The 15498-nt window shown below is 36.8% G+C and overlaps 2 protein-coding genes across 2 annotated transcripts; both read left to right on the top strand.

The window, feature by feature from the left end:
- The first annotated feature begins 4265 nt into the window (after positions 1-4265).
- LOC101895083 (mesoderm induction early response protein 1) lies at positions 4266-7025 on the top strand. The gene is made up of 4 exons (XM_005184280.4): positions 4266-5214; positions 5281-5729; positions 5795-5971; positions 6042-7025. The coding sequence occupies exons 1-4, from the start codon at positions 4461-4463 to the stop codon at positions 6474-6476; spliced, it is 1815 nt and encodes a 604-aa protein (XP_005184337.1). The 5' UTR covers positions 4266-4460; the 3' UTR covers positions 6477-7025.
- Positions 7026-8472: 1447 nt separating this feature from the next.
- On the top strand, positions 8473-10493 carry LOC101895257 (uncharacterized). The gene is made up of 2 exons (XM_005184281.4): positions 8473-9268; positions 9542-10493. Exons 1-2 carry the CDS (start codon positions 9055-9057, stop codon positions 10399-10401), a joined length of 1074 nt encoding a protein of 357 aa, XP_005184338.1. The 5' UTR covers positions 8473-9054; the 3' UTR covers positions 10402-10493.
- The last annotated feature ends 5005 nt before the right edge of the window (positions 10494-15498 follow it).

Genomic DNA, 15498 nt, shown 5'->3' with positions numbered 1-15498 from the left:
GATCAGCAAGCAAACCACCTAAATAAGAACATTTTTCATTTGCATCGATTGAATTAGACATTGCATTATTATCAAAGGACTCAAGAAATCTAAATAACCTAATCCAATTAATATTGTTATAATCACGAAACTCTATAAAATCGGGCAGATAATGGACATCGAAATCTATAGATGCAAAAATAAGAGCATGGTCAGACACAGACGGACATTGAACCTGATCAAAATATCTCACACATGAACTATCACTCGTAAGCATATAATCAATAAGTGAGGTTGATCTTCTACCTAAGTTAAAATGTGTGGGCATGGAATTATGTACGATAGATATATTATACTGGGCACAGATAGAACGAAAAGCATTGGCTCTGGATGTGTCAAAGAGATTGATGTTAAAATCCCCTAAAATGAAAACTTTGGAGTATTTAGAAAATAGGTCTCTATGGTGGCATTCAAATTCAACTAAATTTCCATTGGGCTAATAGACAACACCAAACAATATTTGAATAGTGTTAAAATGCACTACGACAAATAACGACTCACATCCTGAAACTTTCAACACAACTTTATAAGAAATTCCGCTACGTATAAATATCCCTACACCCCCACCTCTGCCAGGACGATGTCGGTCATTCCGACAGAACTTATATCCAGGCAAGGAAACAGCTTTACTACATATTTCAGCCGACAGCCATGTTTCTGAGACTGCAAAAATATGAAATATGCCATCTCTTAAGATTTGCCTCAACTCTTCAATCTTTGACAAAGGTTTAAGACTTCGGCAGTTTAGATGAGCTAACTTGAAACTGCGGTCAAATGGGCAAAGTACATCCTTTATGTATGAGTTATTATTCACGACTGGACCTAGTTTATCACGTAAGGGCATAATAAATCAAAAAACAGTTTGTGGGGGGGAACCAAGAATCGAAATAAAAAACTAATACTATACAATATAAATGCATTTAAAACGAATTCAAACTTAACATACTCATACAGCTGATCATAAAATTCTAAGAAATGAGATCTACTACACAATATTAGGAAACTAGTTATTGAAATGCAAGTTTTAAAAACATGTTAAAGTGTCAAATACTGCTTAAGTGGAAACATCTGGGGATTCATTCAAAAGTGAGGCAGCATTCTTGACGTCAGCAAACAATACTTTGCCGTCCGGAAACATTAGTTTGGCTTTCAGCTCATGTGAGTTCAAAATTTTAAATTTTGTAATAATATTTTGTTTTTGAAGTTTTCTACAAATTGAGTTGAGGTAAGCTGCACCTGGCGAGTAATGCTCGTTAAGATACACACGATTAGTTAAATCCCTACAGGCTCCATCCATTATATCACACGCCTTAAGTGATCTAGTTTTGAAGTATTCCTTCATTATACAGTCACGGGCATGCACATTATTAAATTTGACCAGAATCTGTGCCTTCTTGCTTATGTAAGATACGTGGCTAATGTCACTGCTAGAGATTGGTACGTTGAAAAATGTGCCCAAGGATAGAACAGGGGCAAGAAGATCTTCGATTCCCGCTGGCAATCCACCAATTAACATGTCAGCTCTGTTCAGTCTCCGATGCAACAAATTGATCTCAGCTTGCAGATCAGATAGTTTTGATGATGCATTAGATTCCACATGATTAATACGATCGTTGCAAGTTTTTATGTCACTCCTAATTTCAGTGAAACACGAAGACATTTCATTTTTTATATCATCAAGTGCTGTCTTTATAGAATTTTGTTCTGATTGGTTATTCAATATAAACCCATCAAATTTGGCATTTAAATTGCGAATTTCATCAGCAATGCTGTCACTATTGTGATTGGTGCGGGTGTTTCCATTACATTTAGCACAAATGAAATGCGTATATTTCATAGCACGCAACGCTAATAAGTTTTTATCACTAATCTTGGCACAGGGGGCATGTAGCCATTTGTTACAGACTCCACACAATATACTCCCCTGAGTTTTTGTAATAGTCTCATCACAAGCACCACACTTCGTCATTTTTTCTTACTTAAACACGTAACAGCGCAGCAAACGGCAGCACAGCAACAAGAAATAGCAGCAACAAAAGCAATCAAGAACAACGAAATAAGCAACCAGCAAAATTGTTACGTAAGAACGCCACAATAAGAAACCGGTTGATGAAAATGACGATGATTAAATGATGATTAAATGATTTATCACACGAACTCCAGGTAATTTGTGTCGGACTATTAATAAATTGCAAGAATTTAGTGCAGCGAAATGTATAACAACGATCAGTGCGAATAAAAAAGATAATTTAGCGAATGATCAGCCGCAATGAAAAAAAAAACGACTACTCAGGCATAGTGTTATATACTGGGTATAAAAAAAATATGAGAAAAGGTATCCAATCAAGAGAACAGATGAGTATTTGTGGTTTCCTCTGAAACCATCATCATCAAAACCATCATATGGTGGATAAAACTCACCCACTTATGCTAGGAACACAATTGGAGCGAACGACGAATTTCGCCCTACGCGGCGACAAAATGAGCCGCGAAAATTCGTCGTATGGAACACAATACCGACGAAATTATAAAACAGCTGATGAAGTTGTTTACTTTTTGCTCATTTGTTGACTACAATGAATTATACAAGAACACATAATTCTTTACGTTCTCTATTATAATTTCACTTGTGTCCATCTTCTCTATTATAAATTCACTGATATCCATCTTCACTCAGGCGCAAGTGCACAAATAAATAAACAAATTAATTATGTTTTTTTTATACGAGTAACAGATAGTAGAGTGACCATAACAAATTTTTAAGTAAAAAGTAACTTTATTTACTAAAACACATACAATTCGTACAAGTATGGCCACCTTGTACTGTTTTGTTCGCCGGTCGCCGGCGTATGAAATAGAAATAAAGCTAATTGAGTTCGTGGCGACCGACGAAATTTTCGCCGGTGCCGTGATTGTGTGCACTTCCATATACACATATGTGTTTTATTTTTGACGACGAACATACGCCGCGAAAAAATTCGTCGTTCGCTCCAATTGTGTTCCTAGCATTAAGCGTGTCAGGAAGATCCTATACGAACTAAAAAGGGAGATCTAAAGCTAAATGGAGCCATTTCATTTTATGTATTTACTTACAAAGAAATATAAATAAGTCCACAGGGCCCATAACTTATATTATCTATTTACAATACCCTAACATAATGCAAATTCAATGGTTAATTCAAACTTAACAAATAACATATTAAACCTAATAATTTGTCTTAAAAATTCACGAGAAACTCCAACTCTACACCCCGATTCACCATCACCAACTAAAAAATAGTCTAGTAGAGCAGCCACTACAAAAACATAGCCTAGGCGAAGGTACTCAATTACTTTAAACCTAAACAGATAATTGGTATGGGCAAAAGTACGTAAGGCCAAAGGAAGCTGATTCCACAATCTCACCGCCCTAACAACAAAGGATCTCTCGCCAATGGCCATTATATCAAGAGACATATCAGGCAGGTCAGCATAGCATTCATCCGGAGTAGTCACATACCCTTATCCATTGCAGCTACAGAAAGTCAGCTCAATTATGTTCAGGATGGTGCAGTCATGTCAATTCGCATTGGGTGTTAATTGATGAAGATGATCGAAATTTCTGCCCATCGTATGTTACAGGTCCACACATTACGCTACATTACATTCCCCAGTAAGACTCCTTTACAATTGTAAAATTAAGTGGGAAGTCACTTCGAATAAACATACCCATCTCCAAATTTCCTGTCATTTATCATGTCAAGTTCCACTGCATAGAAAATAGGTTCCCATATCTGATTTGTGTAGGTACAATGAATTTATTTTGACAATGAGAAAATTGTAAAAATATGATTGCATGACTTTTTCTTCTTAATCCAACCCATTGTAAAATTAAGAAGCTAAAGTCATTTCAAATATACATTCCCATCTCCACATTTTCTGTAATTCACCTTGTCAAATTTCACTGCATTAAAAACAGGTTTCCATCTCTGAAATGTGTTTGTTCAATGGATTTATAAATATCCATTTTGACAATGAGATGTTGTCAAATGAATAATTTTGAAACATGTGAATACATGACTATACCTTTTTAATTCTACCATGCTCTTTGCTAAAAATTATTTTAAAAAATTCAGCTTTAGTGCACACGCACCTACTTAATGAGTTATCGAGCATACACACCTAATGTACATGTTGGCCAAATTGCAAACAGCTGGCATTTAACTAGTTCCATCGCTCTTTTCGGTGAATGTTAATTCTGAATTAATTCTTTTCGGAACGACACACAACACTTGAATTTCCCAGCAAGGATTCAACCATAGATTAAAAACGATTTTGAGTATTGAAAACATCATAGATTTCGTGTTTTTGCAATTGTAAAATATTGCTTCTGCTCATGTATAAAATTTAAATATAAAAAGCATTCGAAAACTAAGGGAATAATGGAAGGCGCAGAAACAATAAATGAAATAGACATACAGAATACAACGGCAGCAGCAGACGACGATGTGTCGCTAAAACCCCCCATGGTCAAAAGGGAAAGAAAAGTCTCACCAAGCCTCAATTCAAATGATTTTTTCCCCGATCCCATGTCTCCGTCTTCGTCATCGTCGACCAGTAAAGATGAAACTTTCGAGCCCACAATAGAAATGATGGTGAACGATTTCGACGACGAACAAACTCTAAATGAAGAGGAAGCTTTAGGCGCTTTGGAGGATGTAGAGGAAGAAATCAATACTTTGAAGGAGGAGAGTGAAATTCCTTTGGAAGAGCTGTTAGCTAAGTATCAGGCGTTGCCACCGATGGAGTTTGAAGAACCGCTTCGGAAAAAAGCCAAGAAATCAAGTAAGAAGAAACACAAGACAAAATCAAAAGTCCAAGCCACTGCAACAGCAGAAGAAACTTGTGATCCAGATAAAGAAAGGATTCGGATTGAGGAAGAAGTTGCTACAAAATCAAATGCGGCTCTTGCCAACAACACTGAGGACTACACATTCAACAGCGAGAGTAATGACGAAAAAAATTCCATAGAGCAGGAAAAAATACAGGAAGAGGAAGAAGATGAAACGGTGGATGATGATGAATGTAAAAAGACCAATGAAACTGATATACCCGATATGCCCACAGTGAGAAGAACCCATTTATTGGATTTGTATCCTGCGGGTACATTTGGTGAAATAATCGACGCAGACAAAGGTACATTTTCTGTTTACAAGCGTTGATATTTTCATTGGAATTAAATACGTATGTGTTTGTTTTTAGACATTCCCTTAGAGACACTTTACGGCGTTGAAGATGAAGAGGAGGAGGAAGGCGTTGACGAAGAGGAAGATGAGGAATATAAGAAGAAAGTAATGATAGGACCTTCGTATCAGGCATTTATTCCTGGACTCTCCCAATATGGTGATATTTTGCCATATGAAAACGAGGACTTGCTAATATGGGAACCAAGTCAGGTTACGGAACGTGAAGTAGAGGCCTATTTACTTAAAATAAGAGACATCAATAGAAACCAAGGGACAGATGATGAAAATCCTGATTCCTTTGAGGCCCAAAATGCCGCAACAAGTAAAGAAAACGGGGAAGCACTGGAGTCAAATCAAGATAATATAGAGAACAATTCTCTAATGGCAAACGGCGAAAAGAAATCAAGTCCTCAAACCAGTTCTTCAGCGGAAGACGTACCAGCCGTAGTTAAAGACAATGAACAGGTGAGAATGTTGATGCAATTACGTCAGCAAAGACAGTGGTACTTATTCAATATTTAAACTTAAAGGCCTTGCATTTACTGGTCCAATGTGGTTACGACTTTAAGGAAGCCCTAAGGCGTAAACGTTTAAACGCTTTACCCATGAACGACAGTATGAGTCTTTGGTCCGAAGAGGAGTGTCAAAAATTTGAAGAGGGTATACAAAAGTACGGCAAAGATTTTCTAAAGATTCGTCAGAATCAGGTGAAATTTTGCTCATTCTAACAGTAGGGTTAAATTGAAATTCATCCTATAATTTTGTTTGATTTAAAAGGTGCGAACGAGAACCATGCGTGAGTTGGTACAGTTCTACTACTTGTGGAAGAAAAGCGAACGTAGGGACCATAATTTTGCAAACACCGATACTGTAGATCATATGGATATATATTTAAATGAAGATAACGAGTATGGTTCCAATCCAGCATCCACAACAACCCCCGTTGGTTCACCGGTAAATAATGTGAATTCCGCAACAGGCACACGCCGAAATTCACAGAAAAATGTTTCAATAATGTCGTCCAACACCACGACTTGTACGACGACATCGGCAGCTGGGACAAACATCAATGCCGCTTCTGCCACAAATCTAGACAAGTCGTCGTCACACAAAAGGCGCTCGAGTAATAACGTAAATATGGAGCCCAGCCCTGCGGATAAAACCCCAACCGCAATAGTCCTATCAACTTCGCCTGCGGGTCTGACAAAATGATGACAATCTAAGACAAAATTTAGACGTCCCCAAAAACGCTTAACCACTACACGTTTACGCAATCAACAGCAACAGAATCAACGTCTTCAGCGAAGACTCAAACGGGTCGTAGTGGTGCAGAGATGTTTTCGCAATAAGAAGAAATGTCGCAGTAATAAGTCTAGTATAGCAACAATTTGAATATTCCCAGGCGAGAAATCGCTCAAATATGAAAAGAAATATTTCATGTGCGTTATAACAATCTTTATTTTGTTATTTGTACAGTTTGTAATGGATGTGTAAAAGTGAAATTGATTTTCATTTTATTTTTTCAAATAATCGTTTTGTAATTATTATACATACTTTTGTGTATCGGTACACATGAAATAATAAGTTTATTTGAAGAGTGTTGTAAAATAATGACAATGTCACAGAAGCTGTGTTTTGACTTTTTTATGAAACATACATTTGTTTTCTTTTTGTGGCAAGCTTCGATGAATGAATTTATTTTTTTGCAGTAGTAGTACAGAGTTTTTTTGAATAAAGCGATAGAAAAAATGTGTTTAAAAAATGATTTTCCGAAGATTTTATTTATAAAATACAAGCTTTTTCTTTGGGGAACTGCAACTTTGATTTTTTTTTTAATCCGCCAATCATTGGACTTTGGCAAGACAACTTGTGACCTAAAAATTACCATGTAAAAAATCATGACAAATATTTTATTAAGTCGTGAGGAATGCCATATTGATTTTGCGTTTTTGCTGCTTTAAGGTTTTTTTTATACATAAATAAGTACCGAAAAATGTCAAAATAAAAGTAAATCAATTTACAATACCTCAGTTATGAGTGATTCCTTCATGGAAATTGGAAGTGAAATTTAAAAATATAAGATCATTCTGCCATAGGAGCACTGAAATAAACCCAATTCTGATTCCACAAATCGAATCGGTTTCCATCGATTACCTTATAAGTGACTTTCAATTCCGAGTTCTTTGTTAATAGTTATATGGTACGTTTCGTGGTGCTTTTGTGACGCTGGTATACTTATGTTTACAGGGTGAGATAAAAAACTGCAACCAACTACAGACTGCTGTCATTTCTAAGCCACTCGTCCGATAATCCAAAATTATTCCAGTGACTGCTCATTCTATTGTTTACAAGCGTACAAAAGCATTTTGGTGAGAATTTTCCAGAAAAAAAGTTATTCGTGATGGAATTTAAGCGTGATAGAGTACTGCAGCATTTAAATGTGAATAAATCTTTTGTGTCTCGTACCATCGTACCATAACAGCCGATACTCGCTCTTCGCTCGTATTAATAGACCGTGGCATTATTATCGCGAAAATATTCTGGAGTGTGTATTAAAGCCTTGGGCACGCAAACATTTTGGCCGCAGTTCTTGGACATTCCAACAGGACTCAGCACGCACCACCCAAGAGTGGTTACAAAATAAGGTTCCTCGCTTCATTTCCAGCGCACAATGGCCACCAAAAAGTCTCCGTATACCAATCCGTTGGACTATTGTGTCTGGAGTATTTTGGAAAGCAAGGTTGGCACTAAAAAATACCAAAGTGTCGATCACCTCAAGCAAGCGCTTCACCGGGAATGGGTCAAAATACAGCAGAGCAACATTCGTGTGACGGTTTCATTGGCCGTTTGAAGGTCATAATTCGTGCCAAAGGTGACCAATTCGAACAAATCTAAACTTATTCTAATATTTGATGCTATTTCCGACATTTTTTGCTCTCATTCAATAAAATTTAAAAAAAAAAATGTAAAAATGATGGCGTTTGAATTTGTTGCAGTTTTTTTTATCTCACCCTGTATTTCTGATGCTGGTTTTTTACACATCAACTTTTATTTAGTTGTGGAACATGCAGTACAAGGTAAACCCATAGGTAAAACTTTTGTTATAACGAACTTTCTGGATATTAAAATTTTGCCAACGAAAAGTAAACCTCTTTAGATCTTCCGTAAGTTTCTATCCAACCTATGGCTATTTTTGTTTTAACTGAGCCACTACTTTCTGTCTTCAATGAAATGAAGTCATCTCTTTTCGCAGCTGGAAGAAAATTAATTGAAAACGTATTGGAAAGAATCCCCTTGGCTTCTTTGATTTTACGGTTTTCATATTTGCTATTTTCAGACATACATTCATACACTGAAGTGTAACTTTAGCCAGGAAAGAAGAAACAAAAAAAAAAGAATGCCAAACAATAAAAACAAGTTGCTTTTACAAACAATCTGCCTGTGTATTTCGCGTATACAGACAACAAACCAAACTTTAACGGAAGCGTATCCGGAAAAAGCAAGACGACTATTCGTCTCTCCCAGCTCACTCTGGCAAATAGAGCGCAAGCGGTTAAACTATTCGCTATTGTTGTTGTTGTGCATGGTGAGCTCGCCGCGACCATGATGAGGGCTTAGCTAAAGTTTTCAACTGATCTCGACATCAGTGTCAGAGTGAATGTGCGCGGAGCATTGTTTGTTACTCAGGAAGACGGAAAACGCATCAACAACAGCCGCATTCGCAGCAGCAGCAGCAACAGCACATCATCACGAATAGTGAAGTGTTAGTTAGTTAGTTTACGGGAAGAATATGCAACAACATCATCATGCAACAGCAACAGGAAGCAAATACATCCACTTTACCCCTCATACCAACACTGCAAAGCTGCCCATCGAAGTGGTGAAGAAATTAATTGCATCCGTCTCGCAAAGACCAAATCTCTGGATACGCACAAATAATGGCCAGAAGAGATCCGATATCAATTTGCTATGGCAACAAGTTAGCTCAGAAGTTCATCTTCCAGGTATGTATGAGTCTGGTTGTGCGCTAGTGTGAGTGTGTGTGTGAGCATGTGTACGTATGTGAATTTAACAAACAAAAACAACAACCGTAAACCGTGTCGCTACGTTTGTTGTTTTGAAAACGTAACACATCTGACTGCTGGTACAAAACAACAAAGTACGTACTTCCAAACTTCTAAACTGAAATGGCTCAGAGTTGCAATTTGTACCGTTAAATCGAATGGGGGTTTTGTAATTTGCTTGTTTCTATAAAAATCAATGTGTTCATTTTTCAGCCGACATATGCCGTATTAAATGGGGACATCTGCGGGATAACTTTCGCAAGGTTTTCATACGCAACACCTTGTCGTCGGAACCCCCAACCACATGGCGTTTTTATAATGACATGCGATTCATGGAACCAGCAGTGGCCGAAAATGTCATGCGACACCATCGCTTGCGAGAACAATCATTTTACTGGCAAGAACTGCACAATGCCGGACAGCGTCAGGGGCATCGGCCAACCACCAACACCACTAATGGTCCGGCTGAAACACAATACGATAATACGCTACAAAATCAATTTAATTTTTCCGAGTTTGCTGCCATATTTCAAGGCAATACTGCAACAGCAAATAAACGTATAAAACTTGAGGTGTCGGAATCTTCGGAAACATCAATGGCTGGCTCCATGTCCTATCACAAAGACGATAAGACTGAATTTTATGGACAACGTATGGCTTCAAACGGTGTGCCCGCCAATGAGGAAGATGACGATGGTGGCGGTGGTGGTTGCGGCGACGAAGACGACGACGATGATGATGATGATGACGATCAGTTTGATGAAGATGCCGTTTCGACAGATGAAAATCTCCAATGTCCCGATAATCCCGATAATAGCAAGGAGATGAATAACCAATCGGACAAACTAGACTATGTCAACGATGAAAAGCCGATGAAAAAAATTACCATTGCCAATTTTAAAATGCATCAAGAAATGGCCACAAATACAGAGCCTGGGTTCGATTCTCTCGAAGAAGATTCGGATCGTATGTTTTTGTTAAGTTTGCTGCCGTACCTAAGAAAGGTGAATGAACAAAGAAAACTACAGGTTAGACAACAGCTGCAGGATGTCTTTATTAAGGAATTCGGCTAAGATAATCCGAAATCGAAGTATTTGTAAAGAAAAATGGTATTTGTTTAATTATTGTAGGCATATCGAAAAGTATTATTTTGAGATGAAAAAACTGCAACCAACTTCAGACTGCTGGCATTTTTAAGACACTCGTCCATTCGTTGTCCAGCGATTTGTAAACAAACAAAATGATCGAATTTACTTGCCAAAAAGGTCAGCTGAAAATGTGCACCTTTGGTTGGCCACCAGAACTCAAGCGCCGGCTCTCGTATTAATCGACCGTGGCATCAGAATAAATGCCGAATATTACCGCGAAAGTATTCTGGAGGGTGTTTTAAAGCCTTGAGCACAAACATTTTGGCCGCAGACCTTGGACATTCCAACTGGACTCAGCACCATCGCACTCAGCACGCGCCACCCATGAATGGTTACAAAATGAGGTTCCTCGCTTTATGTCCAGCGCACAATGGCCACCAAAACCTCCGGATACCAATCCGTTGGACTATTGTGACTGGAGTATTTTGGAAAGCAAGGTTTGTACTAAAAAATACCAAAGTGTCGATCACTTCAAGCAAGCGCTTCGCCGAAAATGAGCCAAAATACCACAGAACAACATTCGAGCAGTGTGTGACGGTTTCATTCGCCTTTTGAAGGCCATAATTCGTGACAAAGGTGACCAATTCGAACAAATCTAAACTTATTCTAAAATTTGATAAATCCGACATTTTTTGCTATTATTCAATAAAATAAAAAAATGTAAAAATGATGGCGTTTGACTTTGTTGCAGTTTTTTTTATCTCACCCTGTATTAATTCTTAAGACAAGAATAATTCCCCTCAAACATAGAAAAATGTATTTTCATAAAAAATATAAAAAACCAGACACACTTAATGTATTCGTACAAGACTAATGTTGTGTACATCACCCGTTATTAAGGTATACTTATAGGCCTACAAAACGTTAATTTTTTGAAAATTTATTCGAAAGTATTATCCGTTATTACTCACACACATTAAGAAGTATAAGAGTTTTAATCAACCCCCTTGGAATAATGCAACCACCACCATCACGAATTCGCTTATCAAATTCGGACGAAGGAATAAACACCCACCCCGAAAATCAGCAAACAAATAACAGTGCTCCAAACATAAGGGTTACTTAGAAAAGAAGTCATTGGTTAGTTGCCAAATACAATCCAATAAAGAAAGTGGTGTTTTCTCGTATGCCGTGTTAAAAAAAAGTACTAAAATAATCAAACGTATACAAAAAAAAAAAAAAAAAAAAAAATAATGATAATAATAATAAAAATAAATAAATAAAAGTAAAATAACAAACAAGAAGTTTTAAAGAGTGTAAAGATTTTATTTTAATACTGTACATCCCAAGTTCAACATCAAAAAAGTAAATTTTCCATCGAATATTTGCATTTGTAGTGATAGTGAATCGTGTGAGAAATATATATAAATAGTTGATTATCAAAGTAAAAATGGAATATTCTATGCTATAACCATTTACTTTAGTTCTATAACCAATTATTTTATTTTATTGACAACTAATATGTTCGTTTGGCTGATATATGTATAACTGTTCCGTCGGCTAGTTAAAATGAGTGGATCTAACAATCAGTCATCTGAGCCTTCTTACCACCCAAACGGGGGAGGGGGTCGAATGTGACATGTAAACTTTTTGGTTATTTATACTATCGCATGGTTTTTGTGAAGTCCCACACACACAAGAGAATACTATCCGGTTTAAGGTGTTTTTTAAGGATTAATACATTTTTAAACGATTCGTAAACATAATTTCAAGCAGTTTCCTAAATAGCTTACATCTATTATAGTCTGTTATTTGGAACAATTAACACACTAAAAAGGTAATTCATACAAAGATATACAGGATGAGATAAAAAAAAACTGCAACAAAGTCAAACGCCATCATTTTTACATTTTTTTTAATTTTATTGAATAAAGAGTTAGATTTGTTCCAGTTGGTCACCTTTGGCACGAATTATGGCCTTCAAACGGCCAATGAAACAATCAAGCTGCCTGAATGTTGCTCTGCGGTATTTTGGCCCATTCCCGGCAAAGCGCTTGCTTGAGGTGATCGACACTTTGGTATTTTTTAATGCCAACCTTGCCTTACTCCAGACACAATAGTCCAACAGATTGGTATTTTGGTGGTCATTGTGCGCTGAAAATGAAGCGAGGAACCTCATTTTGTAACCATTCTTGGGTGGCGCATGCCGACTGCGATGGTGCTGAGTCCTGTTGGGATGTCTGCGGATATTTTTCAGAATATTTTCTCGATAATATTCGGCATTTATTCTGATGCCACGATCGATTATTTAAATGATGGAGTGCTCTAACGATAGCCACTTGTGGTTTTCCAGCCAAATATAACAAAGTCACACTATGACGCTTGAATTCCATTACAAATAACTTTTTTCTGGAAAATTTTGTACGCTTGTAAACAATGTAATGAGCGCTCACTGGAATAGTTTTAACAGCTGTCGGACGAGTGGCTTAGAAATGACAGCAGTCTAAAGTTGGTTGCAGATGTTTTATTTTGATAAATCAGTTGATTTTGCTGGGACTCCGTCCGTTTTTTTTTTTTCTTGCAAAAGAAGTCTACTCTCTTAGAAAGTAGTTGCTGGACAATCCTGCAGGAAAAGTAACCACACAGACCTAATGTGTCTGTGCAAAGAAAACCAATATTTCACATTTTAAAAGCCGCATATTCTGTTTGAAATGCCTACCGCATATTCGAGACGTCTTTTTTGTTGGTATTCCATGTTTTTCTAATAGAATTGTCTTCCATGCATCCTTTATGCCATGCATACTTATTTCCTGGGGGCAAAATCTAATGAGAGAGTTCTCGCACCCAGGGACGCAGCACTGTCGAATTCTAGACATAATGGAACATCAAAAATGGAAAAACAAAACAACCAGTAATTTATGTTAGAACCTAATAATATTTTCATTTTGGAAAATATGGAAATATGGAGATAACACATTTACAAATCGATTTGTATCAAGGTGTGCTTGCAGATTAGGGTATACACGGCACAGATTCAATACGGATTATACATTAAATAATTAAGATAATGCACTTAATTGAATCACTTCCCAGGCATAGCCTGAGTGTAAACCGAAACCGGCAGAAGAGGCAGATGGACTGGATTGGCACTGCGCAATTTCTTCCTTTTATTTTCTAACTTAATATACTTTCTTATTACACTTCCACTTCAATTGGTGGGTCTAATTGGACCTTTGACCACAAATTCCACCAATTAGATATTGGGGATATTTGGTATTGATTTAATGTCTCTGTTTCTGTCAATATACATACATACATACACGCTAGGATTATTATATTATTATAATTTAAAGTTCTAAAGACTAAATATTCCGAAGCATTTGTATCTTTTAAATTCGGACTTGTATTGCCCATTTGATATATATGGGAGTGATTGAGAAGAGAAAACCAACCGAAAGGTTTGGCTGTTGATTCAATTCTGTTTTTATTTAAAATTCATGTTCCTTACGTACTACTGAAACTAATCTAACTTAACCTAGTCGCAGCCACACAATTGTTCTTATCTATTCTAATATTGAATGGAGAACATTGCAGGGCTGCTTTACATTTCATTCAAGTGATCTTGTGCATCTACTGAGCGCATCGATATCTGTGCGTGTGGGTCATAACCTTTATTATCTGACACATTATCGTATGCGTCAGCGCACAAGATCACCGAATTGTTCACATGTGGTATTTTATGGCGGCTGGGAAATATGTAATTTTTGAATATTTATTGTTTATTGCTGGTTTTTCCCAGCGCCTCAACCGCACTCAAAAGTATGTACAAAGTATTTTGTACAGGGAGCTATATCCAAATCGGAACCGATCTCGATAAAATTTGGCAAAGATATTTCTGAGCTGTATTTCATATATTTCGTTGTTACGGAGTGCATATTACGGCTGTGGGTAACAAATGACAAATCGGATGAACAATATATGGGAGCTAAAGCTATATCTAAATCGATCTTCACCAAATTTGACGTACTTGTTTGTGGGAGTTATTTAGTCGGAATCGGTTGAAGATATATATGGGAACTACAACTAAATTTGCAAGATTTGGTTTCAATAACTTATAACTTAAACCTTTGTGCTACATTTTAAAGCTCTTGACTAAATAAGGTGGACTTTATCGTGAACATCGGTAAATCGTACAATAACTTTTTTCTGATCAGTAATATATATATATGGACTGATATTACACGTTTGATGCACAATAAAAAGCAAATCGGACGAGGATATATATGGGAGCTATATCTAAATTTTGACAGATTATCTCCAACAATTTCAATAGGGTTCGTCCTTGGGCCAAACAAATGACTTGTGCAAAATTTCATCTGGATCGGGTAATAAATGCGAACTGTAATTTGTTGACAAAAATATATGGACAGACGGACATACATAAATCGACTCAGAATGTTACAAAACGCAAATTACCCTTCTCCTTCACAAATTTCCAATTTCCGATATTTGAATTCAAATGTGCTGATGGTATTGCGTGTTCATGTATCCAATGCGATAGGAAATACATTTGCTCTGGAACAGAACCTGCAGATCCGGTTCTAACCCGGGACTTAAACCCGTCGTTTGGGGCGTTTGGAGTTAATATACGTGCTCGGGAATCCGTCCCCCAAGAAAAAATACTTTCCTGGAATCAGGGTACAAATAAATACAGCTGGAAAAAATATCATCGAGTTGCTGGAGACACATATATGGCTTTTCTATCCATGGACCATTAATCCATTTGTTTTTTATCCACGCATTGGAGGTTATGTTGGCGGTCGGGTTTGTTTATTGTTTTTTTAAGTTTTTAAATCACGCACAATCTCAAATTACACATATACACATCTGTTCTATATGTTTCTAGATTTTTATGATATTTATATATAGAAATACGTTTAAAAATTAAAAAATTAAATCAATTGGATGAATTACCAACCGAACGCCACCGAGAAAAGAAAAAAAGTGAAGTAACGAACAAAGGACACTACAATATGGCAACACAGAAAAGAAAGACAGCACAGAGAGAAAATCGATAATAAG

Source organism: Musca domestica, unplaced genomic scaffold, assembly GCF_030504385.1.
Source record: "Musca domestica strain aabys unplaced genomic scaffold, Musca_domestica.polishedcontigs.V.1.1 8, whole genome shotgun sequence".
Taxonomy (NCBI): domain Eukaryota; kingdom Metazoa; phylum Arthropoda; class Insecta; order Diptera; family Muscidae; genus Musca; species Musca domestica.
This window is presented reverse-complemented; position numbering and strand designations above follow the sequence as displayed.

Excerpts from the sequence above, each read along its gene's own strand:
- LOC101895083 (XM_005184280.4), top strand. The coding sequence starts at position 4,461 with ATGGAAGGCGCAGAAACAATAAATGAAATAGACATACAGAATACAACG. Across the intron at positions 5,215-5,280 it reads AATAATCGACGCAGACAAAG|ACATTCCCTTAGAGACACTT; the intron begins GTACATTTTCTG and ends GTTTGTTTTTAG. Across the intron at positions 5,972-6,041 it reads TAAAGATTCGTCAGAATCAG|GTGCGAACGAGAACCATGCG; the intron begins GTGAAATTTTGC and ends TTGATTTAAAAG.
- LOC101895257 (XM_005184281.4), top strand. The coding sequence starts at position 9,055 with ATGCAACAACATCATCATGCAACAGCAACAGGAAGCAAATACATCCAC. Across the intron at positions 9,269-9,541 it reads CTCAGAAGTTCATCTTCCAG|CCGACATATGCCGTATTAAA; the intron begins GTATGTATGAGT and ends TTCATTTTTCAG.